Below are 27585 nucleotides of genomic sequence, written 5' to 3' on the forward strand. Positions count from 1 at the left end.
TATATGTTACTACAATTTTTTTAAAAAGCAGTGATCAAAAGTAATTTTACCAAAGCAGTTGAAAGGTAGATAAACGACAAGTCATTCTTACATATGATACATCCCACAAGATCATTCAAAGTTACAACTGTGACTTAGCAGCCATTCCATTTCTAACACCCAACCTGATTTCTCCCCAGGACCAGGGATTAGTGGGGGGGGGGGGGGGGGGGGCGGGCCTCATAAACCCCAAAGATCAGAGGGGCTTTTCAGAGCTGCTGTGCAGTACCAGCTTTTCCCCTAAGGAACTAGCCCACCTGTAACCTGCTAAGAAGTGTCACATTTCTGCTCCTAAAAAGGATCCTAGATGTAAGGCTGTGCCTGAGGAGACTGGTCTTTCCCACGTTTCTGGAATTTCAGGTCACGTCTATGGTATAATCCCAACAATAGCTGACTTCCTAAAGAACAATTCTCTTACCCTAATCAAGCCAGCAAATTAATGGCTTTGGGACATGTTTACATTCATCGAAGCAAATGTGCCAGATTATATCAGATTTCCCAACGGCAACGCCAAGTGTTAGTGGGAAGAGGAAGAAAAACTGGTAGACAATGGCTCACCTGTGCAGCAAAGAGCGATCTGTTTGACTGAACCATGAGACCTAATGAAAGGTTTTCACAGTGCACTTCTGGTGAAATTTCCCATTTATTTATGGGAGCTAAGCATGATCTGGAGAGACAAGCATCTAGCTAATCTGTGGGAATCTGAGTACCCATCTCCTAAATAGTAGAAGGTGCAACAGAATAACAAAGATGATGATGAACGACAAGGAAGACCCCTGACTAGAGTGTACGGGCACCACTGCCATTTCCACGTCACCCAGGAGGAAACCGGCTCAGATGCTGTAGCCAAACACAGACAGTGAGATGCCAGGTCCCTGGGTTCACAGGCCCCCGAGATTCACAAGACTCTGCTCAAGAAAAGATGACGAGGGCTTCCCTGGTGGCGCTGCGGTTGAGAGTCCGCCTGCCGATGCAAGGGGACACAGGTTCGTGCCCCGGTCTGGGAAGATCCCACATGCCGCGGAGCGGCTGGGCCCGTGAGCCGTGGCCGCTGAGCCTGTGCGTCCAGAGCCTGTGCTCCGCAACGGGGGAGGCCACAACAGTGAGAGGCCCGCGTACCGCAAAAAAAAAAAAAAAAAAAGATGATGACACATCTTCCATTTTGCCAAGAAAAGTACTGCCAAGAAACAGAAGGTCTAAATAAGTAGCAACTAGGTAAAAGAAGTGAAAATTTTCAATTTAAATTGTTTGGTTTTGGCTTTCAAGGACGATTTTAATTGTTTTTAATAAAAAGTGTATACATTTAAGGTGTATACCATGTTGCTTTGATATAAATATACAGTGGGAAATAATTACTGTAGGAAAACCACTTAACATGTCCATTATGTAGTTGTCCTTTGTGTGTGTATCCGCTGTCTCAGTAAATTTCAAGTATACAATACAGTCAAATGAAAATTCTTTAAAAAGTAAATAGGTAAAAGAGATATCCAGGATCAAGTTTATAAAGAGCCCTGCAGCTCTTGACACTGGTGTATCTGTGGCAATTCCTTTGTAAAGACACCTGAAATCCTTACTCCTTTTATACTAGTTAAGACCAGGGTAATCTATGGAATAATTCTATGGGCATTACTCAATACAAAAGCACTGAAAACATCAAACCAGGTCTTATTAAGACTGCTATAATACATACTAAAGAAAAAAGGGAAATGTATTACGAAAAAGACTTTGAATGAACGGTAACAAATTCTCCCCAAAATTACTAAAAACAATGAAAAATTTCAAGTTTTATCCCAAACATCTATTTTCTTTAATACTGTTATGAACAATCACAACTCTACAACACAATGAGTGAGTCTGTATGTAGCATGGACTCCATTTACATTTTTCTTTAGTTAACATAATTATAATGAATATGATTAGGTGGGTCACTTAAAAATATAAACATTCCCTTTCTCAAATACATTCTTTTCTCCTAGATTTAACTTTATGGATCCAATCACTGAAGCTTACTATTAAATACAACTTTGTGTAAATAAAGGTTTTCATGAACAACAACAGTCTCCATAAATACCACTATGAGATTTAGGCATGAAAACAGTAAAAATCAACTTGATAACACGGGTGCTTATAGACTTCATTACAAATTTACTGCATATAATGCAGTGGACTGTGAATGGAAGTTATCAAAAGCAGCCCTGACCTGAGAGAAATCTTTTCATTACATTTTTGTAAGGTTTGCTTAAACAACAAAACTCGCTTGATGCAAATACCAAGCCTCTGTAGTATGGTGTAAATGAGGACAGTCATCAAGAAAATAATTTTTTTTCCCGGGTACAATGTGTTTTTCTCACTTTTTTACTGAAGTATACTTGATGTGCAATATTATATAAGTCACACGCGTACAATGTAGTGATTCACAATTTTGACTAGTTATAAAGTTTTTACTTGACAGAGAACTTTCCCAAAAGGCTTCTGATAGTTCAGGAAAGGTACACACTTTGGTTCCGAGTGACACTTACCTTGCGGTAAATCATATGGCACATGGCTACTCTTAACCTCATCCCCGCACACTGAACATGATAGAAGTATAAGTGGTGCAGAATGGCCAGAACGAGCGTGCAGGCACTCAGCACTCCGGCATAGCCGTAGGCTTTGTACAAAGCAGCAGAATCAGTGGGATTGTAGTTTTCAAAATAACCAATAATTTTCCCCAAAATTATGGGCTGAACTACTCTGGTGCTTTCCTAAAAGTAAAGAAAAAAAGCCTTAATTAGAAATACAAGCCAAACCAGTTTTTCTTAACACAAACTTTACTTTTATTATTACTTGTTAAAAAGGTATTTTGACAAAACGCAACATTCATGGTTAACCTAAAAGAAAAACCCACATATCCACTATCTTCTATAACACAAGCAGACAACAGTTTTAACCTTAAGCAAAAATTTTACAAAGACAATAAAGCCTTAGTACATCGTGCTTCGTACACTGCGGATGCTCAGTAAATATTACAACCGGTGCTTTAGAAAACATTTGGCAAAATACCAAGTAAGTCTTAGCTGAAGATAAGCTGAGGAAGGGTAAGAAATTTGCTTCCATATGAACAAGCCCTGCTGGCAGCCTGCCCCTGCCCCCTGTATTCTCAACGTCCCAGCCCAACAGAAAGTCAAGATGGTTCACGTACAGGAGACATGCTCTTGCCATCACCTTCTGTTTTAAGAGCCTTTATGAAATGAGACACTGGCATAAACACATCCACTCTTTCCCAACCCAAACTCCACATGTCCAAAGATCAAGAAAATGGAGCCCAGCTTCTGAGGGAGCATCACAAAGAAACAAAGCTTGGGAGGTTCGCCGGCTCTCAGCCCCAGGGGCCGCTGTGTGAATATGTCTCTACCCACTAGAAGCTGGGATGTTCCTTGGAGTCAAAAATTAAACAGGACAGAAGCCAAGCTAAAAAGTGATGTCATCCATGGTTCTCCATCCGCCATACACCGCAGCTGCTGGTTTGGAAGAAATGTTACCAATCATCTATTCCCTAAGGCCAAAATTCAAATCCTAAAACCAATGAGTTCGGAGGCATTGATGCTTACCTCCTGAAAAAGACTTAGTGAAAGCAATTTTCTTTCCCAAAACTAAAGGCACAACAGCAACACTTGCCCACCCTGCCAAATGGCCGCTCCACCCGGTAACCTACTTCCTCCCTCTACTCACCCCTCCAAAGTTACCCTTCTCCCCCATCAAGGAAAACCAAACACTCAACACAAATCCAAGTCACCAAAAGTAAACACCTCCGCCCTCCACATCCTTTCCTCCACAGACTTCTCAAAAGACAAAGTGCCAAAAGTTTGGAAATCTTTCTGGAACTCGGCTTTTCCTTTCAGGCAATCCCTCCTTACTGACACAGACATGGTAAACAAATGACAGGTTGAGTTTGATAGCTCTCTGCTGTCCGTCTGAAGCTGAAGAACCCACACACAAGAGGAAGGGATGGAGACTCCAAAACTCCAAACGCGAAACAAAACTAACATGCAGGGCTTCCCTGGTGGCGCAGTGGTTGAGAGTCCGCCTGCCGATGCAGGGGACGCGGGTTCGTGCCCCGGTCCGGGAAGATCCCACATGCCGCGGAGCGGCTGGGCCCGTGAGCCATGGCCGCTGAGCCTGCGCGTCCAGAGCCTGTGCTCCGCAGCGGGAGAGGCCACAGCAGTGAGAGGCCCGCGTACCGCAAAAAAAAAAAAAAAAACTAACATGCATTTTTTGCTCAACCAACTAGTACCCAATCAGGATATTTACAGAAAGCTGTCCCCGTCCCTCAAATCGGTGTGACATCAAACCCCAACCCTCCTGTCTTGCTCTACACACATGTTCACAGGCTGCACCAGCTGCCTCGCCTTCCATGAGGTCACGGAAGGTTTCATCTACTACAGACAAGTAAGGGAACACTGTTTAGCTGAACAATCATGATGAGTAAGATCATCAGATGAGAACAAGATAATCGGCTCTCAAGGACACAAAGGCTCACTGTTCCATTTTCAGCATGACCCTTCATTCACCCCTAGAGGCACTAAGAGTCCCTCATACACTAGATGGTAAAACACACTGTTTAGAATTTACTGAGATGGAAATCTGGAGGCTTACACAGAGAAGCAAGAATGTCAAACTGTACACACGGGCAGTCCCAGCCTGGGTATGGCCAAGGGCAGCCCAGTGCTGCAACCTACAAACCTGGGGCTCTCCACCAGAAGCCCAGTGGTAACACTTGCCGTCCCAAACTTGCCTAAAACTTATAATTACCTTTGGGAATCACCGTTCCCTGTTACTCAGCTCTCCATTTGAGCCTAATGTCGGAAACCCACCAAAGAGAATACCGACAGATGCAACAAATTCAGCAAAAAAGAGTACAAAATAAAGGCAGGTCACTACTGCCTAAGCGTCATGATTTTTTCACTGAGACTGTCTTTAATAACTCAATTGAGCAAACAGTCTCATTAAGGAGTAATGCCAGGGACTTCCCTGGTAGCCCAGTGGTAAAGAATCCGCCTTACAATGCAGGGGACACAGGTTCAATCCCTGGTCAGGGAACTAAGATCCCACGTGCCGCGGGGCAACTAAGCCCACGTGCCACAACTACTGAGCTCGTGCACCTCAACTAGAGGCCGTGTGCTCTGGAACCCACACGCCACGACTACAAAGCCCATGCACCCTGGAGCCTGTGCTCCACAACTAGAGAAAACCCGTACGCCACAACTAGAGAGAAGCCCACACACCACAACGAAGATCCCACGTGCTGCAACTAAGACCCGATGCAGCAAAAAAATTAAATGAATTTAATAAATAAATGAATCTTAAAAAAAAAAAAAAAGAGTAATGCCAGTCCGTGGCCCAAAGCTTCCAAACTGCTGTCTGTTCCTGAGCCTAACCCTCAACTAGTGAGAAATAAAACAACTGAAACAATATTCATCATCAAACCTGAAACTAACCAAGTGAAAACTTTCTGGATAAGCAGGAACAAGATCAAAAATTGCTCCAATAAACCCTTCATCTTTGGCACCAACTTATGACCCAGTGAATATTCTTTCCACGAACCAACTGAGAATACAGTTCTTATTCCTTCACAAGAATTCTTCACAACTGCAAAACCATAAAGGAATTTTAAAACAACCCAATATAATACGACAAAGCCCCAATGTTCGACGTTTCACAAGAGTCTCTCAGGCAAATATTTCTGGGTGAAGTCCTTCGTATTCAGCCTCCTGAAAGCACCTCACATTTAACCCCACCTCTTACTTCTTAGGGGTATTTCTTACACAGTTTGATGGTAGAACTTCCCCAGTAGGTAGAGTTTCTCCTCCATGTTTCCCCATGTTCTTTCTTTCTAGTTTCTCCTCCATGTTTCCCTATGTTCTTTCTTTCTTTCTTCCTTCCTTTCTTTCCTTCTTTTTCTTTCTTTCTTTCTTTCCTTATTTATTTATTTTATTCGGCTGCACCGGGTCTTAGTTGTGGCATGAGGGATCTAGTTCCCTGACCAGGGCTCGAACCCGGGGCCCCCCCGCACTAGGGGCACAGAGTCTTAGCCACTGGACCAGCAGGGAAGTCCCTCCCCCATGTACTTTAAATATTTCTTGCCCAACTCCATCATCTCTGAGTCATGAGGGGAAAAAAAAATTACAGGAAATAGAAACCATCTAACACACAAAGAAACAAATGAGTGAGCTTGGGGGGAAATGAATAGGCAGTTAATTTTTAGAAACTGGGGAAGAAGTGACCAAGTTAGAGTTGAGAAGGATACAGAGACTAAGGAGGAAAAGCAGTGGATCTGGAGAAATAATCACCACCAGGATTCTGTATCTGTCTTCACTCCTCTTTTCCACAGTGGCGTTCATTGTGACTGCATCTCCTCGAGGAGTTAAGAGCCCTCACAGGCCTGAGGCCCAGCCTCCAGGAACCGGTTTAGGTTCAACAGATGAGGAATGGAGCCTTAAATTCCCTCTCCCTGGAAGATTCTGGATGCAGAAACTAACCTCATGTAAACATCTGCTATCTTCCTCTCCTGCATCACCATGGCATCTGAGTCTAGAGGGGCTACAGACCTGCTCTGAATGACTTACAAGTACCACCAAGGGTTTTAATCAGAATTCCATGAGACATATCGTACTTCCAAGAAAAACCTATATGAACACAAGTCCTGAGGTTCCAGCTAAACGGGGGGAGGGGGGGAGCCTTATGAGAGGTTACTAGGAAAAGCAGAGTAAACAAGTTAAGAAAGGTAGAGTTGGATTCCTTATGCAAACCCAATCTTCGTTGACAAGGTTCTTTTGTGATTTAGAGCCAACCTTCCCTTCCAGGTACAGAGAAGGAGAAGCCCTTACAAATGGAGTTATCAATGTAAATGTCCCTGTGTCTATTTCTCAAAATACAGTCAGCTCAAAATAACCTTCACTCCGGAAAGTCACATTCTAGGGTGGTGCATGCTCTGCTACCTTTCAACATTATTCTGTTTTTCTATTTTTGAAATGTTCTTTAAAATCTTCGGGGGGGGGGGGGACCAAAAAAACACACTGCAGGAAGCAGCTGAAAGAGGAGCACAGAGCTGTTTTCAGAAAAAAAAAGTTGTTCTCATAAAGTCTTGGCTCTGCGAGCCTTCACTGGAAGCTGTGGTGGGAGAGGAAGCCTCAGGACAGAATGCGAAGAACACTGGCCTAGGAATCAGAACGCTGTGCTTCAGAACCCAGGTCTGCCACCTGCAAGTCACATGACCCCCTAAGCCCATCATGTGCCCTCCTGCACCTCCAGGGCCTTGTCTGTGGAAATACTTGCCTTGTCTACCTCAGAGGGATCCTGGGACAGCTAAATGCAATACAACAAACAGCTCAAAGTGCTCTGAAACCAGCATAAAAACAAGTGTAAGCTATGATCACTTTATCATCCAGAAGTTCTGGGAAGAGACCTGTTCTATTCTGAATGGCAGAGGCTGGTTTCACAAAGGGTTGGAAAACTCATTGCTTCTTACAGGCGATCATAGCAGAACAAGCACTCTTGAGAAGTCATTCATAAAAGCCAACTTTTCTGAAAAGTAATAAAAAGTTTCGGTTCTAAGCAGATTTTTAAAATTTGAACCATTATAAATGCAGTCTTGTAAAAATGAGTCACATACTTGCCTGACTTCTTAAAAAACGACGGGTTGAGAAGGGTGGGGGGATGAGTGAAATAGGTGAAGGAGATTAAAAGGTACAGTCTTACAGTTATAATATAAATAAGGCAAGAGAATGTAACGTAGAGCACAGGAAATATAGTCAATAATATTGGAAAAGTTTCTATGGTGACAGAGGGTAACTAGACTTATGGGGGTGATCATTCTGTAATGTATAGAAATATTTAATCACTACGTTGCATACCTGAAACGAATATAATATTGTAAGTCAATCATGCTCCCATTTTTTTTAAACTTTTAATTGTTATAATAAAAACTTACATGTGTTTAAAAAAAAGGAAAGAAAATTGATTGAAAAGCATCACCCTCATTTATGACTCAAGGTCATCACTGTGGGTATTACTGCTATCTAATGGCTAATGTATACACTCAAGAACCAGCAGGGCGCACACAGCAGGTCTGCTCTGCAGGTCCCCCATATCCTTTGCTCGATGCTCCCTCTACCTCTCCCTTGCTGTGTGGCCCTCAGTGGCTGCTCATGGCCCACAGGATCTTTACCACCAGTAGCCATCCTCAGTCTTCTGGGTTGAGTGGATGTCAGAGACATGTGGAAGGAAGTGTTGGGAAATAGATGCAAAGGCCCAGTACAGCTCTCAGGGAAGCGGAGGATTCTGCTTACTTCCAATCCATCGGATGAGTTCCAAAGTAAGTTTAAACAAACATGCGCCTTCCTACAGGCTCCACCTGGACCAGAGACCATCAGTAAAAGTGGCCTCAGAAAAAGGCCAAATGAGGCCTTGCTAAGGGTAAGGTGGGGGCCATTTCTAAGGGTCCCGGGAATAATACACAGCCCCTCAGGCCACTCCTCCCCTCTCAGGGGAAGGGACTGGGCCAACCCACACTTGCTCTTTGAGGTCACCCCACTCACACACCAGCGAGCAGGCAGAGACCTCCTCTCTCAGGGAGGAGGCCCCCGATGACCTCGGGAGGCAGCCTCTGCGTCTCTGGCCCAGGCAGAGGCTTCAGGCTCCTCCTCTCCCACCTGAGGGCCCTGGGCAGGCAGAGACCCGTCCTCCCCACCTGCGGTCCCCAGGAAGGTGCACACAGGAGCCAGGCGTGCTGGGAACTCGCTGGTTGTTCTGTTCTAGTTAGGGGCGGCCTGCAAGAGCTCCATGTTCAACATCAGTCTGGTACTTGTTTCTCCAAGCATTATGATCACTCCTCAATTATCAGCGGACAGAGGTTTTCATACTTCAAAATCCTAATCCCGAAAGCCTCGCCCTGGGCTGGAATCACCTGACTCTTCCCGCTGGTGCTGCCCGTAGTGCCGGGGGAGGCCCCGCCTGCACTGTGGGTGGTCACAGCACACTCCATGGGAATCATGGATGATCCGCGAGGCACTCTGTGCACCAGAGGAATTAAAAGAGGGCTGGAGGTCACAAAGGAAGAAACATCTGCGTTTTAGAGAATCCAGGACGGAGTACTGAGTATACATCTTCCACTATCTAAAATACGAAGACCAGGGACTTCCCCGGTGGCGCAGTGGTTAAGACTCTGCGTTCCCCATGCAGGGGGCCCAGGTTCGATCTCTGGTCAGGGAACTAGATCCCACATGCATGCCCCCAGAAAGAGTTCGCATGCCAGTGGTTAAGAATCCACCTGCCAGTGCAGGGGACTCGGGTTCGAGCCCTGGTCTGGGAAGATCCCCACAGGCCACGGAGCAACTCAGCCCGTGCGCCACAACTACTGAACCTGCGCTCTACAGCCCACGAGCCACAACTACTGAGTCCATGTGCCACAACTACTGAAGCCCGAGCACCTAGAGGCTGTGCTCCGCAAGAAAAGCCACGACAAGGAGAGGCCCCCGCACCACAACAAAAGAGTAGCCCCCGCTCTCCGCAACTAGAGAAAGCCCGCATGCGGCAATGAAGACCCAACGCAGCCAAAAATAAATAAATAAATAAATAAATTTGTTGGGGGTGGGGGGGAAGAGTTCGCATGCCACAACTAAGGAGCTCACCTGCCACAACCAAATAAATAAATAAATATTTTTTTAAAATAAAATAAAATACAAAGACCAGCAAGCAGCACAGATGATCACAAAATGGGCAGTTGCTTCATAAAATCAATTATTTAACTAACATTTATTGCATCTAACTCAGTAGCTTTAATCACTGAAAACCCAAAACAGCACCTGAAAATGAGTTTTAAAATGGAACAGATCCTTATTAGCTCTGTCATAAGGAATGATTTTTAACGTCTCCAAAACAGCAGTATGTCAAACGGCAAGTCTAGGAAAACAGGAATATTTGTGTTGGATTTCAGGCTTCGTTTGACTGCCAGTAAAATTCGATGTTTACTTCTCCTTGAGCTTTAGTGGCCCTCAACTCCCTGAACTCCACTGCATCAGAGCTAAGAGTTCTGCAAGTTATTATCCTAAGGACACAAATTTGGAATGAGCACCGTACGCCAGTCACAACACTCACCTAGGGAAGAGAGGCCACTGTCTAGTGTTATACTGTAAACCACCATGAGTTCCGCCACTTATTATCCTCACCAGTCCAGCTGCTCCTACCCAGCTGTCACCCTAGGACCTCAGGCCCGGGGCACACCTGTGTGTGGGAAAGTGTATTCAGACAGCAGAACAGGAGAACTGCTCCGCACCCCAGTAACCGACCTGGGATCCTCATTCTCGCGGAGCAAATGCAACCGCATATCCACAGGGGTGCAAGTTCTCAGCGAGCTCTCAGCAAGCAACTGGGCGCTCTTACTAAAAAACAGCACGGAACACTCCACCTGTGCCCAGATTATCAATGTCCCACCGTAGCCACCATCCAAGACCTACTACCTTCCCCCGGCCCATCTCAGGGCGCCCATCTGGAATAGTTTCGTAAAAGTGTGGATGGTTGTTTAGAACTTGGGTCACCGGAACAGTCACAACCTTATCCACTTACAGCCGGTAACGAGTAAAAGGTGGTTTCCTAAAGGGCCTCTCCTGGTCCATCTAAATACAGCATGACACTGCTGCTAGCGTCAAAGCCCTAGGAACTTCTTCACCCAGGAGATGTGGTCGCCTTGACTCCGCCCGCATTTATGTTCCCATCTGGCTTCCTGCTCCAGGAAGTCCTTAGCAACCTATTTATTATCCTTACACCAAGTTCAGGATGCATGTGTCTGAGACCATGAAAACAAAGCTCTCAAGACAAGCCCTCCTGACCCTGGACAAGCTCAGTCATTGAGACGGACATTCTCTTAAGTCAGAGCGTCCGAGATGGAACCTCAGTCCGTCCTTTATGCTTCGTGTGACCACAGGCACACTGTGTAACTACTTAGCACTCTGTATCTTCTTCTCTAAAACGGGGGTAATATAATACCTATGACTTTGTTGACTCAGACAAAGAAATAATACTAATATCACATATAAAGTGATTACAGCAGTTCTGGTACATGGTTTTTTCAAGAACTTAATATTTTTATTGCCACACTAATAGTACTGCAGTCGCCACCACCAGCGCTACTGAGTAGGAGCCCCTGTTACTGCTACTAGTACTTCTAGTACTACTACTGAGACGAGCCCGCACGTTTGCCAGGTCCTCTGCTCCCCCCTTTTCTGCCATGACTGCCCAACAACCAACCTCCTGAAAGAGGGGCCAGTGCTCTACCAGTTGCACCTTATGCAGCCCCCAGGTCTGGTTTTCCTGGACCCCTAGCAGGAAGTATTACCGGGGCTGGACAACTTTGGAATCAAAGCTCCCAGCACCCCAGTGCGGCCGATTCCCTCTCAGGAAGAACCCCAGTTCCTGCGGCCTCTCCCTCTGTGTCTGCTTCTCCCATAAGCTGCCACAGCAAAGACCTGGAGCTCATATTAGGATGGGATCCATCTAAAGTTTAGTGACCCCACCCAAGGGACCAACAGTGCAGGACAGCATGAAACACCTGCAGCTCGCTGCAAACCCAGCCACATGGGCCACGCTTTGAGACCCACCTGCCTTCACCTTCTTCAGCATCTGGTACCAAAGAGAAATTAGAGAACCAGGGACAGCAGAGAAAGACCTGCTTCAGGATACGATCCAACACTAAACCCACTCATCTCTGCTCACCCCAAACCAGGCACCTGGCATGAGCTGCAGGCGCACCCCGACGCCCCAAGGTTTCCGGACAAGCAGAATTCATGAGCGCTTGCTCTGTGAGGTCAGGAAATCCTACACACACAGTCCACACCAGCTTGCTGCCTGTATTTCAAACAGAGACTTACTGTGACTATGCAGAAACACCATCATTGGGACAGCTGTACACAGGTCAAAGAAGGGCTGGGACAGACTGAGGGGCTCCTGCACCCTCTCCAACCCCTGAGGAAATCGCATGGGTTTGCATCTCCACCCTGCCCTTCACAAGGCCACGGCAGTATCTAGGTGGTCAGTGCTCTCTCAAAGACGGAACACGGCCCCATATAGATGTCCCCACCCTCTGGCACAACGGCCAAGCCACCTTTGTCATCAACGAGAACTCAATCTCCCAGGACCATCCAGTCACCTGTGAGGTGACAGAATTCTCTGGTTTCTCCAGTTGTGTGGGGCAGGCTTCACCTACCCAACTACCCACTGCCCGCAGTGCCCTTCAGGACAACAAAGCCTTTTAAACAAGAGCCACACAATAAAAAAATGGGTGGAAGACCTAAGTAAACATTCCTCCAAAGAAGACACACAGATGGCCCACAAACACATTTTAAAATGCTCAACATCACTAATTACTACAGAAATACAAGTCAAAACTACAGTGAGATTTATCACCTCACACCAGTCAGAAAAGCCATCCTCAAAAACCCTATAAACAATAAATGCTGGAGAGGGTGTGGAGAAAGGGAACCCTCTTGCACTGTTGGTGGGAATGTAAATTGGTACAGCCACTATGGAGAACAGTATGGAGGTTCCTCAAAAAACTAAAAATAGAGCTACCATGTGACCCAGCAATCCCACTCCTGGGCATATACCCGCAGAAAACCATAATTACAAAAGATACATGCACCCCAATGTTCATTACAGCACTATTCACAATAGCCAGGACATAGAAGCAACTTAAGTGTCCATCGACAGATGAATGGATAAAGAAGATGTGGCACATATACACAATGGAATATTACTCAGCCATAAAAAGAAACGAAATTCAGTCATTTGTAGTGAGATGGATGGACATAGAGCCTGTCATACAGAGTGAAGTAAGTCAGAAAGAGAAAAACAAATATATAATATTGCATACATGTGGAATCTAGAAAAATGGTACGGATGAACTTACTTGCAAAACAGAAATTGAGACACAAGGTACAGAACAAACTTATTGACACCAAGGAGGGAATTGGGGGCGGGGGGAGGCAGGATAAATTGGGACTGACATATACACCCTACTATGCAAAAAAGAGATAACTAATGAGAACCTACTGTACAGCACAGGGAACTCTACTCAATGCTCCGTGGTGACCTAAATGGGAAGGAAATGTAAAAAAGAGGGGATATATGTATACATTAACTGATTCACTTTGCTGTACAGAAGAAATAACACAGCACTGTAAAGAAACTATACTCCAATAAAAATTTTAAAAAGAGCCACACCTGCCACCTACAAACCACCTAGCAGACCCATCTCACCCCCAATAAAAACATATTTATGACAACTCACCTTCTCCACCTAAAACAACTCTTTCACAGCAACTGCATCTTCTATCCCTCCTGCTCTCACACACTCACAGGCTGGCCCTGTCCCTACGGCAGCACTAAGGTACCACAGAGAGCACGAGCCACCCAAGTGGATTTGCAGCAGACCTCCAGCAGGCTGCAGCCGGAATAGGCAGGCCGACTGGCACTGTGCCCCCAGGGAGAACTGTCTCACTAGGGGATCTTAACCCAGAACCTTCTGGGTCATGGTGGTCACTGACCTCACAGCTTTCTGCCTTAGGTTCTCCCCTGCACATCCCCCTCCTACACCCTCTGCAAACTACCAAGGCTCTGCTTTCAACCGGCAATCCACTCCCACAGCCAGGGACCGAAACCAGAACGTGTGGTGCACAGAACTCGTGGTGAAGCTGGAGCTCCTCCCCGTGGGGGGCTTTGGCTCTCAGTGTCCGGCCCGCTGGGAAGGGCCAGCCCAGCGAAGGGTGTGCTCTTCCGAGCTTCCGAGCTCTGGGCAGCTCCAACCCAGATGCAGGGCCACGGGTTCTGTTCCGCTGGAAGGGGGAAGGTGAAGATACCTTCTTAGGAAAGCATTTATCAGATGTGACCTGGTCAAGTTAACAGTTATTTGTTGAGCGTCTGTAAAATGTCTTATGTTGTCGTGGGCTCAGGTCCAAGTTTACTTTCTCCAAACCCCAGGGCACATCTTCTTTGAGGTTTTGCTGGATTTTCTTTTGGTCAAGGATCACTTTCAGCAGTTATACGGAGCACCGAGAACATCCTAACATAGTATGTCTTTCCTTTTCAGCACCATCCCTCCACGACACTATGTAACCCGCTGGAGGTCCACTCCTTCTAAGGACCTGTCCATTCTAAAGCTAAATACAACCGCTGGGCTACACGTTTCCTAGACAAGGTTTATCCTCGGACCTTAAACGACTGGCCTCTCCCCACCCGTCGCATCCGTCTCATTACTGAGCCACACACACCGAAAAGCAATGCGCTGTATGTAACAGCTTTTACCTCAATTAACGTAAAAATCCCCAAAACTAAATAGGATTTCCAGTAACACTTTATGATCGCTTTCGTTAAAGAAGGCTCCCGTGTATCCTTCTCGGCTCTCAACACTTCTTGATCCCAGTACCTGCAATGAGAAACCAAGCACAGTAAAGAACAGCCCTGCCACGGGTAGAACAGGGGAGGTGGCAGAGTGGAAGATAGGCCATCACTCCAGGGCACTCTGTGGCTGTCCCATCAGTGCTGGTTAACTGCTTGCAGGGCTCCGGAAAGAGGAGGGTGCAGACCCTGAAGGACCAGAAAAACAGGCTCTGAGGGGAACAGTCACAGTCTCGGAAACCAGTTACTTCCAAGCTTTGCTGTATTCACAGCACCATGAGTAGCTCAAGAGGGCAGACAGCCTCCTCCAGGGACACCACCTCCGGGGACAGACTCAGCATCCAGGGCCTTGGCTGCTGTCTCCCTCCCCTTCCACAAACGCACAGGAAACACGGGGCCCCCGGCCTCCAAAGTGGGCGAAGCCCAGGGTCAGCCCCAGGCGGGTGAGCGTGCAATGTCATGGGCGAGGAGGCTGCAGGAGAACCCAGAGGAAGGTAAAGCCCACTCCAAACCACTGCCACACGCAGAAGCTCTCACCCTCCTTCCCCTCCCCCTCACCGCCTGCTACTCACCCCTGCAGCTCCTCCCCGAGGTGCTTGGAGCGATCCTCCGGAAGCACTGAGTACATGTCATCTTCTTCTAATCTGCGTTTGTGACCGATTTTAAACAAGGGGTTTAGCCACCTGTTAAAAATTAAAGGAGAGTGACATATATCCAAACTACACATCTGTCTAATTAGAATCCCACATCGACGGCCTTTGTCTTTAAAAAAATTAAAAATTAAAAAAAGAGGCCTACAGAAATAGGTCTACATTTTAAATATATAGAGATATGGGGGAAGAAAATTAGATGCGTGTTCACACACACACACACTCTCCCTCTCTCTCTCTCTCTCTCTCTCTCTGTCTCTCAACTCTATATGCTGAGAGGCCCTGGAAGAAGTGACACACTGGTAGCAGGGAGCATTCAAGTCTCCAGATCTTGGTGTTTTGTTTTTTTAACATACACAGTAATCATTTTTTTTATTCTTCTAATGAAAACTTTTAAGGTCAACTCTCAGCAGCTTTCAAATAACACAGTATTATTAACCACAGTCACTATGCTGGACATTACATCTCCATGACTTATTTCTTTTATCACTGAAGTTTGTGCCTTTTGGTCCCCTTCACCCAGATCTCGGCTTTTTAATATCCTTCCTAAGAGGAACCAGCGCTCCTTGAAGCAATGGCTGATTCCAAGGTTGGTTCAGTGTGTGTCAGCACCTGAAAATTAGCTTTTTTCATCATAAGTGCCTGCCTGACGTGCACCCAGCCCTTGACCCCAACAAGGCAGAAGTGCAGGTACAAGCTCACCACGTGCATGTGCTCTCCCTCCCTCCCTCCCTCTCCCTCTCTCTCTGGGGCTGTGTGACCTCAGGTGTGCCTTGTACCCTTCAGGACATGTGAGTGATAAATCTTGCCATTTCAGAACTCCCTCTTGGTTGTTGCTGAGACATGTCTCACAATCTTAAGAACCACAAGGGCCGGTCCAGCCACAACATGGGCCCCAAAAGAGGAAATTTCTGTGCGGGCTGCTATAACTAGACCAGGTCCAGGTGAGTAGAGCCCCAGGCATTCCCAGCAACAGCATCACCATCGACAGGCCAGGACCAACGGCAGAGAAAGTACAAGATGGGCCTGGACATCTTGCACCCTAAAATAAGGAAGCTCTAAAGTAATCACAAGGATGTGTGCAAAAGACAGAGGAGCCGGCTTGAAGGGCTCTTGCTAGCCAAATCTGGGATACTTTAGGTATTAAATAAATGTCAGTGAATTATAACCCATTAAATAACAAAAGAATCCATGACTTTATTGCTTCATGAACAGCAGAGAAGGGAAAACTGTTGCAGTCGAGACTGCAAACAAATATAGAAGGAACAGTGGCGTCAGAAAATTATCAATGGAAGTTAAACCTCGTGGATGAAAGCTTGTGTGAACCATGACATTTACATAATCTCAAATTACCTCTCTACAAATTACTTATTATTAATGGAAAAAACAGTAACTATACAAAGGGCTAAAAAAAACATTATCCAAATCCATTATGCATTATTTAAATAATGATTAATACGCAGAGACAGCCCAAAGGTTAACACCATTCTACTCACTTTGCCAGAGTAAGGAAATTTCCAAGGCCAGACAATAATAACCCATGAAAGTAGAGACCACACTTCTTCTTCTTTTTCTTTGGCTGTGTCGGGTTTTCGTTGTTGCGCGCGGCCTTTCTCTAGCTGTGGCTCTTGAGCTCTAGAGCGCAGGCTCCACAGTTGTGGCGCACGGGCTCAGTTGCTCCATGGCACATGGGATCTTCCTGGACCAGGGATCAAACCCGTGTACCCTGCATTGGCAGGCGGATTCCCAACCACTACGTCACCAGGGAAGCCCCACACTTCTTTTATTGCGTTATTCCTAGCACAATACAGGTAGAAAGGAGATGCTAAAGAATTCTTTGTTGAATAAATGAATGTCTATGAATTATTAAAGAAGCAGTAAGAGAGACTGAGCTTCAGATTTTGCTAACCCTGGTAGCTTGGCACCTCTAAAGATCCCCAGACCAGGAGGCAGAAGACTGGATTCTAGTCCCTCAGTGGTACTGAGGCCCCAGGGCCTCAACTGTCCCCCCCATCTCCTTCTCCACTCCAGTTCAGCATCTCCGTGACCCTTAATATCTCTAGGTCTCAATTTCCTTCCAAAGTAAAAGTATAAATCTGCGAGCATCACCACTAAACAGGTTTGAAAAATGTTTTGCCATTTATCCTACACATTCCCTCCCGAAAACGCTCAGGGAATTAACACTGGGATTTACCCTGAAAGGCCCTCTTTAAAAGTCTACTTGCACAGGAAAAGACGCTCAACATCACTCATTGTCAGGGCAATGCAAATGAAAACCACAATGAGATGCCACCTCACAGATATTAGGATGGCTGTTATCAGGAAAGAAGGAAGGGAGGGAGGGAGGGAGGGAAATAAGTGTTGGCAAGGATGTAGAGAAACGAACTCTTGCACACTGCTGCTGGAAGTGTAAAATGGTACAGTCACAAAGGACAGATACTGTATGATTCCACTTCAATGAAGTACTTAGTCAAATTCAGAGAGAAAGTAGTGCTGTGGTTGCCAGGGGCGGGAAGGAAGGAGAGTGGGGAGTTAGTGTTTAATGACACACTAAGGCAGGATGAAAAGAGTTCTGGAAATTGATTGCACAATGATGTGAATGTACTTCACACTACTGAACCATATGCTTAAAAATGGTCAAGATGGTAAATGTTATTTTATATGCATTTTACCACAATTTTTTACAATGTAATGATACTTCGCTGCTTTCTGATTGCATGACCTTGAATTAGCCACATGACCTCTCAGTACTGGCCTCCAGCAAACGGGGAGAACACCTGGAGATAATAACACCTCCTTGGGCTGCTGAGCCATCAACTGAAAGGATCAGTGTTGCTCTGAACACTACAAAGTCCCATCAGACAAAGAGCAGAGGTCACCATGACAGCGATCTTGAGGAATCCCATGTGGGCCCCAGCAGAAAACAGATGAAGTTGCTCAATGAGGCAAATGTCTTTCCCCATAGCTCTTGATTTAAGGACCCTCACAAATCCCTTCACTTCCCAAATCTGGGTACCATCAAGGCACGAAGGTTTTCACTTCCATCAGACGGCAAGCTCACTGACGGGAGCCTAAAGTATGTGTCGCCATCTGGACGGTTAGACATGGAGACCTGAGTCAACTGGCACCCTGACCCCAATTTATCACGGACAGCACTGAGACCACTGCCAAACTAGCCATCCCTCAACCCAGTTCCAACCCAAGAGTCGTCCTCGCCACCATGATAGTCTCTTCTCCCCCCCTCCCACAAGTCTTCATCCACAGCAGCACTTCCCTCCTAACTGTCCCACCAGAGACCACAACTCCCTCCGGGCAATGACAACTCACGTGCTATGTGGGATCTCCACGGGCCTCGCGTGCCACGGTGCCTGGCACAGATCTCACTGGAACCTATCCAGCGTGACATCGGAACACCCACAGTGCTGATGAACTATCTTGAAACGGGTCACCACCCTGGCTTTCCTGGAGTGGCCCACAGCCAAATCCAATTAGACGTGGGTGGCAATGTTCAAGCTAGAATCTTCTCTCCTTTCCTCTGTAACTTTCCCCATTTCTTTTCTTTTTTTTTTTAAATTAATTTATTTTTTTGGCTGCATCGGGTCCTCACCGCTGCCCATGGGCCCTCTCTAGTTGCGGCGAGCGGGGGCCGCTCCTTGTTGCGGTGCGCGGGCTTCTTATTGCTTTGGCCTCTCTTATTGTGGAGCACGGGCTTCAGTAGCTGTGGCATGCGGGCTCTAGAGCGCAGGCTCAGCAGCCGTGGCGCACGGGCCTAGCCGCCCCGTGGAATGTGGGATCTTCCCGGACCAGGGATCGAACCCGTGTCCCCTGCATTGGCAGGCAGATTCTCAACCACTGCGCCACCAGGGAAGTTCCCCCCATTTCTTAAAACTTGCTCAAAATCCATTTTCTCATCCCTGCTCTTTTTATCCACTTCCTGTTGTAAGTGAAGCAGCAATGCAAGCTGTGTGCCCGCAGCTCCCTCCATACCCTCTACGCTGGGGTCCACCAGAGTCCTCCCAGGCTGTGGGCACTGCAGAGCCTTCCTGCCTCCGAGCTTCCAGGCCTTTTCTGGTTCACCCCTGGCCTTCTTATCTCCCTTTCCTCCCACCGGCTAATCCCCTCCTTTCACTTCTTCATAGTGTCCCTTGTCTTATCACCACACGTCTTCCAAATACTTTTTCCCACGCTACAACCAAGACTGAGAATCTACAGGTACTGTGCATGGGTAACCATCCTCATTGCCTCCTCAAAAATAATTTTTTTAATGAACTTTTATTTGAGTAGAGTTGATTTAGTGTTGTGTTAGTTTCTACTGTTCAGCAAAGTGAATCAGTTATACATATACATATATCCACTCTTTTTTAGATTCTATTCCCATATAGGTCATTACAGAGTACTGAGCACAGTTCTGTGTGCTCTACAGTAGGTTCTTATTACTTATCTATTTTGCATATAGTCGTGTGTATATGTCAATCCCCGTCTCCCAGTTTATCCCTCCCCTCCAAAAAAATGTTTTTGACACATTTGCATGCAATTCAGTTAACACTGAGAATAAAACAAGGAATCACAAGTGAAATATTGCTCATGCTGACCACCTCCTAAGGTTCGGAAGGGATTGAAGCAGTATTGGTGGGAACTAACAAGTAAGGGACCTCACAACCAGCAGGTGACACCTTACCTACCTAGCACAGCACACACGGCCACCACTAGATACAGGACTCAATTCGTCACCAAGATCCCTCTATGCTGGTGAGTGCCTGCGCTGACTCACCTCTGAATATCTGGCCTTTAGTGTCTGTTCCAATCAAATGCTTTCTTCCAAACTATTAAACTTCCTCCCCCATGAGGGATGACAGAGCTCTTGCTTCCACGTTCCAGATATCCCTCCTGAGAGTAAGGAGTGTGGCGATGACTGCCTACCCAAGCAAGCCTTTGATGCTACTCATCGGGACTTGTGAAACCACAGAGCAAAGGAAAGAAACTACCTTACTTGGGTCAAAGAACCATGCCAGCAGCTGAATCAAATGCATGCGAACAAGTAATTCACATTTTCTTAATTAACAGGATGCCTAGGGGACTTCCCTGGCAGTCCAGTGGTTAAGACTCTGTGCTTCCACTGCAGGAGGTGCGGGTTCGATCCCTGGTCGGGGAACTAAGATCCCGCATGCCATGCGGTGTGGCCAAATACAAGGATGTCTAACTCAAGGTTAAAGAACTGATAGAATTTATAAGTTATCTTGAGGCTTTCACAGAGTGCGCAGTGTATCGGTGCATGGGAAATAAACATCAATGCGTCTAGGTTAACTTAGGATATATGGCATCTCATACGGCTTGCAAAGCTGTGCCTCATGCCTCATCAGTAGTCTGGGTCTGCCCACACTATGTACACCTGATATTTTCTTTTTCTTTTCTTTTTTTTTCAGTATTTATTTAGGCTGCGCCAGGTCTTAGTTGCGGCACACCGTATCTTCATTGCAGCGTGTGGGATCTTTAGTTGCGGCATTCAGACTTCTTAGTTGCAGCATGCATGCGGGATCTAGTTCCCCAACCAGGGATAGAACCCAGGCCCCCTGCATTGGGAGTGTGGAGTCTTACCCATTGGACCACCAGGGAAGTCCCATCCCCTGCTATTTTCTATTCTAGCCTACTTCATTGCAAAAGAAATGCCAGTCATGATATACCCATAATGACAGGAGCATTATTCACAGTACCCAAAAGGTGGAAGCAATGATGAATGAATGGAAAATCAAAGTGTGGTACACATGTACACTGGAATATTACTGAGTCTCAAAGAAGGAAATTCTGACACAGGCTATAACATAGATGAACCTTAAGGATATTATGCTAAGTGAAATAAGCCAGTCACACAGAGACAAATACCGTATGATTCAACTTATATGAAGTATCCAAAGAATCAAAAATGACAGACACAGAAAGTAGAATGGTGACTATCAGGGGAGGGGGGAGGGGAGGGGAGGGGAGGGGAGGGGAGGGGAGGGGGGAGGGGTACAGAGTTTCTGTTTTACTGATGAAAAGGATCCTGTGGACCATGATGATGGTTGCACAGCAGTGTAATGTCATTAATTCCACTCAAGTGTACACTTTAAAATGGTTAAGGTGGTAAATATGTTGTGTATTTTACCACAATTTTTAAAACTTATTTTGAAGAAGAAAGAAACACCAGTCGAAATCCACAAAGTTGATTTCGTGCTGCACCAATGGGCTGCGATCTTACATCTGAACCACACTGGTGTAGACAGCTGTCCGCTGGGCACACACAGTCCTCAGCACCGTCATCTCCACAACAGACTGGGGCTCCCTCAAGGGCAGGACAGCCTCGCGGATGCTTCGCACACTCCGTGACCCGCACGGTTCCTGGGACACAGTGAAGCTCAGTGAACACGGAGCCACATGGAAATGACCTCCTTCTGAGGAGGGCTTCCTCCTTCCCCAGCTCACACTTGGCTGCCACCCTGTGTCACTTGTTTTGCATAAAGTGAGAAGGAAGTGACATGTAAAACGACCAAAACAATACAAGTACTTATGCTGTAAAGGCCAATGCCCCACGGAGCCATGTGCCTGACCGGACCAAGGGAGCCCCACACTCCCAGGAGGGCTCAGGGATGCCCCGGGAGTGCACAAAGCCACAGAAACACTGGCGCATCTTCCTGGCAAGTTTTATTAAACTGTGGAGCATGCTTAAAAAAAAAAAAAAAACTCAACACTGAATGAAGAGAACTGGCAAAGACGTGTCATGGCCTCTATAGGTGTCGGGCAGTGTTTACAGTAGGCAGGGATGGGGCTAGAAAACAGAACTGAGGCTCCATTATTGGGAAGCTGTACCCACTTGATGTTGAGGAAGTGTATCTGTGAATGAAGCCATTGCTTTTTCAGCTCTGTTCCCCAAGGCCCCCAAGGAGAGGCTGAAGGAGACACTAAGAAGTGTCGAACTGTTAGCCAAAGCAGCTCCCTGCACTCTCTGACAGAGGCCACTCCCCCAAACCCCTGTGGCTAAGTGCCTTCTTGTCCTCTCCTCGTAGATGGCTAACAGGCATCTCCACTTAGGAGTCCAAGATGGGACTCCTGACTTCCCCACCAAAGTTGCTCTTCCCATTCTCTCTGTAAATGTCAACCTCACAGACGCACTGCTCAAACCAGAAACCTGGTGGTCACTACCCTTGATTCCTCCCTTCCCCTCACCCCCGCAGCCAACCCGCCAACTAGTCCCACAGCTGCTTCCTCCAAAATGCAGCCTGGCCCCAACCACTTGGCATCTTTTGTCACCCTCCCACCACCATCGTCCCGAGACCGAAGCCCCAAGCCGCCATCGGTTCTGAGCTGCAAGAGCCTGCAAACTGTACTGCCTGCTTCCACCCTTGGTTTCCCTATGATCTTTCTACAGAGAAGCCAGAATGCTGTCTTCAAAGTACAAGAGCAGGGCTTCCCTGGTGGCGCAGTGGTTGGGAGTCCGCCTGCCGATGCAGGGGACGCGGGTTCGTGCCCCAGTCTGGGAGGATCCCACATGCCGCGGAGCGGCTGGGCCCGTGAGCCATGGCCGCTGAGCCTGTGCGTCCGGAGCCTGTGCTCCGCAACGGGAGAGGCCACAGCGGTGAGAGGCCCGCGTACTGCAAAAAAAAAAAAAAAAAAAAAAGGTACAAGAGCATGCTGTCCTCCTGCACTAGAATTACACCTACGGTCCTGACCGAGTGCAACTCATGATGGGCCCCTCCCAGCTCACCACCCCATCTCCCGTCCAGCACCTCTGCTCAGCGTTCCAGCCATGCTCTGCTGTGCTGTGCTTCCGCGAGCCTGCCCCGCTCCTGACTGCTGTTCCCTCTGTTGGGAACAGACAGATCCACTTGCTCACTTTCCCCCATCATTACACCTTTTCTCTTCCAGGTCTCAGGCTAATTGTTGCCTCCACAGAAAGGCCTGGACTGCCTTGTCTAAAAAAGCAAACCCAGATTCTCTACTTCCTCCTTCCAACTTTCTTTACCGATTTACTACATTCTATTTGTTGAGGGAAAAAATAATCCACTTATTTATTTCGTCCTCCATGCAAGAGCTCCATGCAGGTAGGACCCAGTCTTTCCGTGGTGGTTCACTGGGCCCGGCACAGAGTGAGTCACTCAAAACTCTGCTGAATAAATAAATGAACAACTTGCTGGTGGAGGAGCCGCTGCAAAGAACACACTCACACAACCCTCTCTAAATTTCTCTAGGAGAAGGGGAATGCAAAGGTCAGCTGAGGTCAGTTAATCATTCAACAAGTGCCCTCACTCCACTCAAATAAGTCATTTATTGTTGAAAGAATAATGCATTTGAAAGCGCTTTTAGCTGTGGCAAATTATTAATCATTGTTTAGTGCTCCCTGATTACTGGAGGCTTCCATGACCCAGCCTGGGCAGGGCTGCTGACACAGCGGGTGTAGGGAAGCAGGGTGACCTGGGTCAGAAAGTCCAAGAGCAGGGACTGAGGTGAGGGACAAATGAGAGGCACGCAGACAGATCTCACAGTAAGACCCACCCTACCGCACTGGAACACTTTCCCCTATGGCAGGATTTCTTTTTTGTTTGTTTGTTTTTGTTTTGCCATACGCGGGGCGTCTCACCGCTGTGGCCTCTCCCATTGCGGAGCACAGGCTCCCGACGCGCAGGCTCAGCGGCCATGGCTCACGGGCCCAGCCGCTCCGCGGCATGTGGGATCTTCCCAGACCGGGGCACGAACCCGTGTCCCCCACATCGGCAGGCGGACTCCCAACCACTGCGCCACCAGGGAAGCCCTGGCAGGATTGCTTAAGCTCAGCGGTGCTGACATTTCAGGCTGCATGCTTCCTCGTCACAGGTGGCTCTTCTGTGCTTTGTAGGAGAGTGTGCAGCCTCCCTGGACTCCTTCCTCAAGATGCCAGTAGCATCTCTTCACCCTAAATTGTGACAACCTAAAATGACATTTTGGTAGCAAAATCTCCTAGATCAGAACCACTGCCCTAATCTGTCCTTCTGGAAAAGGCACAGAACTCTACTTCAAAGGTTGGCCCCAGAGAGTAGCACAGCACACTGGCAGCAGTCCTTAGCCACCGAGTCAAGGGTTATGGTTGAAACACATTCCTGTATTCGCTGGTTCAATTGTCCTTGAGCAGCTCCGTCTGGGAGCAAGGGATCTATGTTAACAAAGAATTACAATATGATGTGGAAACTGTGGTTGTGAGCTATGCATAGGATCTGCTTCTTGGCTTTTTTGCAGGTCAATGTAGGACGAAGTAGGGCTAAGGGATCAATCCCCCAGCTTACCCATCTTCTATACAGCACAGGTTCTCAAACTGTGGTCCCCATTGCAGCAACATTAACATCCTGCAACTCGTTAGAAACGCAAATTCTCGGCCCCAACCCTGCCCTATGAAAAATACTCTGTGTGGCCCAGCAAGCTGTACTGTACCAAGTCTTCCAGGCGATGCTGATGCCGGCTGCAGCCTGAGAACCTGCCATAGAGCATGCTTTGGCACACCTTGTCTGTATTTACATCAACAGTCCCAACCCTGGGCTTCCTTAGTGGCGCAGTGGTTAAGAATCCGCCTGCCAGTGCAGGGGACACGGGTTCGAGCCCTGGTCCGGGAAGATCCCACATGCCGCGGGGCAACTAAGCCTGTGTGCCACAACTACTGAAGCCTGCGCTCTAGAGCCCATGCTCCACAACAAGAGAAGCCACAGCAATGACAAGCCCGCGCACCGCAATGAAGAGTAGCCCCTGCTCACCGCAACTAGAGAAAGCCCGTACACCGCAACGAACACCCAACACAGCCATAAGTAAATAAATTTATAAAAAAAAAAAAAAGAATGAAACTAGACCATTATCTTACACCACACACGCTAAAGTTAACTCAAAATGGATTAAAGACTTGAATGTAAGATCTGAAACCATAAAATTCCTAGAAGAAAATATAGACAGTAACCTATCTGACATCAGTCTTAACAATGTTCTTGTGGATCTGACTCCAAAGGCAAGGGAAACAAAAGCAAAAATAAACAAATGGGACTAGAAGGCTTCTGCACAGCAAAGGAACCCATCATCAAAATGAAAAGGCAACCTACTGAATATAAGATATTTGCAAATCACGTATCCAACAAGGGGCTAATATCCAAACTATATAAAGGACTCATACCTCTTCACAAAAAAATAAAACAATAAAACTGATTAAAAAACAGCAGAAGATCGGAATGGATATTTTTTCCAAAAAAGGCATAAAGATGGCCAACAGACACATGAAAAGATGCTCAACATCACCAATCATTAGGGAAATACAAATCAAAACCACACTGAGGTATCACCTCACATCAGTTAGAATGGCTATCATCAAAAAGACAAGAAATAACAAGTGTCGGAGATGATGTAAAGAAAAGGGAACCCTCATACACAGTAGGTGGGAAGGTAAGTTGGTGCAGCCACTATGGAAAACAGTACGGAGATTCCTCAAAAAGTTAAAAACAGAACTACCACACAGTCTAGCAATTCTACTTTTGGGTATATATCCAAAGGAAATGAAATCTTTATCTCAAAGAGATACCTGTACTCCCATGTTCACTGCAGCATTATTCACAGTAGTCAAGGTAAGGAAACAACCTACCTGTCCAACAAATGAATGGATAAATAAACTGTGATATGTATATGTACATAAGCATATGTATACACACACACACACACACACATACATACACACACACATAACACAATGGAATATTCTTCAGCCTTAAAAAAGAAGGGAATCCTGTCATTTGTGACAACTTTGTGAACTTTGTGCTTTCTTTGTGAAAGAGAGAGAAAGACAAATACTGCATGATATCACCTATATGCAGAATCTTTTTTTTTAAAGTCAAACTTATAGAAACAAAAGAAAAGTAGTTGCCAGGAGCCTGGGGATAAAAAGGGAAAGGTTGGTAAAAGGGTACATACTTTCAGCTCTAAGATGAATAAGGTCTGAGAATCCAATATAAAACATGGTGACTATATTTGATAACACTGTATTGTCCAACTGAAATTTGCTAAGATAGAACTTAAATGTTTTCACCCAAAAAAAAGGTGTCCGTGAGATGATGGATGTATACTTAATTTGATGGGAGGAATCTTTCCACAATGCATACATATATCAACTCATCGCATCGTAAACTCCAAATATCCTACAGTTTTGTCGACTGACCTCAGTAAAGCTGGGAAGGAAAAAAAAAAAAAGACTGGCTGCTACTTACCCTCACTCCTCTAAACCCATGGAATTTCCCAAGTCACAGTGTGTGGGCTCCGACTGTTTATGCTGACAAGGTGACTCATGGCTGGCTCCTAAAGGTCATGCTAATGAGGACTCAGGAGGGGGAGTAGCCACACCAGAAGACTAACCGTGGGATTAGAAGGTCGGGCCTGTGAGTCCATGCTTTCAGCCTGACCTCTGTAGAGGGGGGTCTGAAGATGAGATCAGTCACATGGCCAATGGTCCAATCCATGATGCCTACATAATGAAACCCCAATAGGAACTCTGGACACCAAAGCTTGGGGGAGATTTCCTGGTTGGCCATACTCTACCATCGCACACCGATGTGCTGCGAGGGTGACATGTCCTGCCTCCGCAGGGATAAGACAAGGAAGGAAGCCTAGAGTTTGGGACCCTCTCAGACCTCACCCTGTGTGACCCTCCCTTTGACTGGTTCCAATTTGAATCTGTTTGCCATAATAAGCAATTGTGTTCTGTGTGTTGTTCTAATGAATTATTGAATGGGAGGGGGTTGTGCGAATCCTTTAATTTGTAGCCAGTGGGTCAAAAGTGAGGGTGGCCTGGGGAGCCCCGGACTGGGAGCTGGCATCTGAAGGGAGGGAGGGCAGTCTTGTGGAGGACGAGGCCCTTCACCTGTGCGGTCTGGGTCAACTCCTGGGAGTTGGTGTCAGAACTCAGTGCAGAACTCTGCCCTAGAGCTTAAGATTCCACATCATCAGCTCACATCTCAGGACGACACATGCTTAGCTTCTGCTGGCCGAGAGGTCCCCCCACCAACTGGCTCCTCTGCTCTGACCACCTCCTTCTCCCACAGCCTCTCTGTCCTCCCCGCAGTTAATACACAACTACAGTCCTAGACCTAGTGCCCACCAGCCCATTGCTGTCACTATGAACATTTCTGCCAACACGGAAAGAAGAGACTAGGAATGTTTTAAGAGCTCCCTCCTCTTGCCCGGTGGGCACGGGCTCTATCTAACTCTAGGACAGACTTCTCACATTTTATTCTGTAATGAAATCACCTGAGAAGCTCGTTAAAAATAAACAGACCCCACTCACCAGGGTTCTGACTCCCCAAATCTGGGGCAGAGATGAAGAATCTGCATTTTCAGCAAGCATTCCTCGTGGATTTGGTCTGGAACTGCGTGGAGAATTACCCTTCCAGGAAAGACTGGCGGTGGTAAATGATTGTTGGATCATAGGGGATGAGAGCTA

General features: G+C 46.8%; 1 protein-coding gene across 8 annotated transcripts in view; it reads right to left on the minus strand.

Moving 5' to 3' along the window:
* The window catches only part of ABCC4 (ATP binding cassette subfamily C member 4 (PEL blood group)), a 218152-nt gene that overhangs the window by 160082 nt on the left and 30485 nt on the right, over window positions 1-27585 (minus strand). For 5 of the 8 annotated variants that reach the window (XM_073795354.1, XM_033843477.2, XM_073795356.1 and 2 more), the window contains exons 2-4: window positions 15039-15149; window positions 14374-14494; window positions 2559-2783 (exon numbers count right to left, since the gene is read on the minus strand). In XM_073795354.1, the coding sequence (XP_073651455.1) occupies window positions 2559-2783; window positions 14374-14494; window positions 15039-15149 (457 nt within the window). The other 3 variants (XM_073795355.1, XM_033843479.2, XM_033843478.2) reach the window with 3 other exon arrangements.

The sequence above is a fragment of the Tursiops truncatus genome, chromosome 18 (assembly GCF_011762595.2).
Source record: "Tursiops truncatus isolate mTurTru1 chromosome 18, mTurTru1.mat.Y, whole genome shotgun sequence".
Classification (NCBI taxonomy): domain Eukaryota; kingdom Metazoa; phylum Chordata; class Mammalia; order Artiodactyla; family Delphinidae; genus Tursiops; species Tursiops truncatus.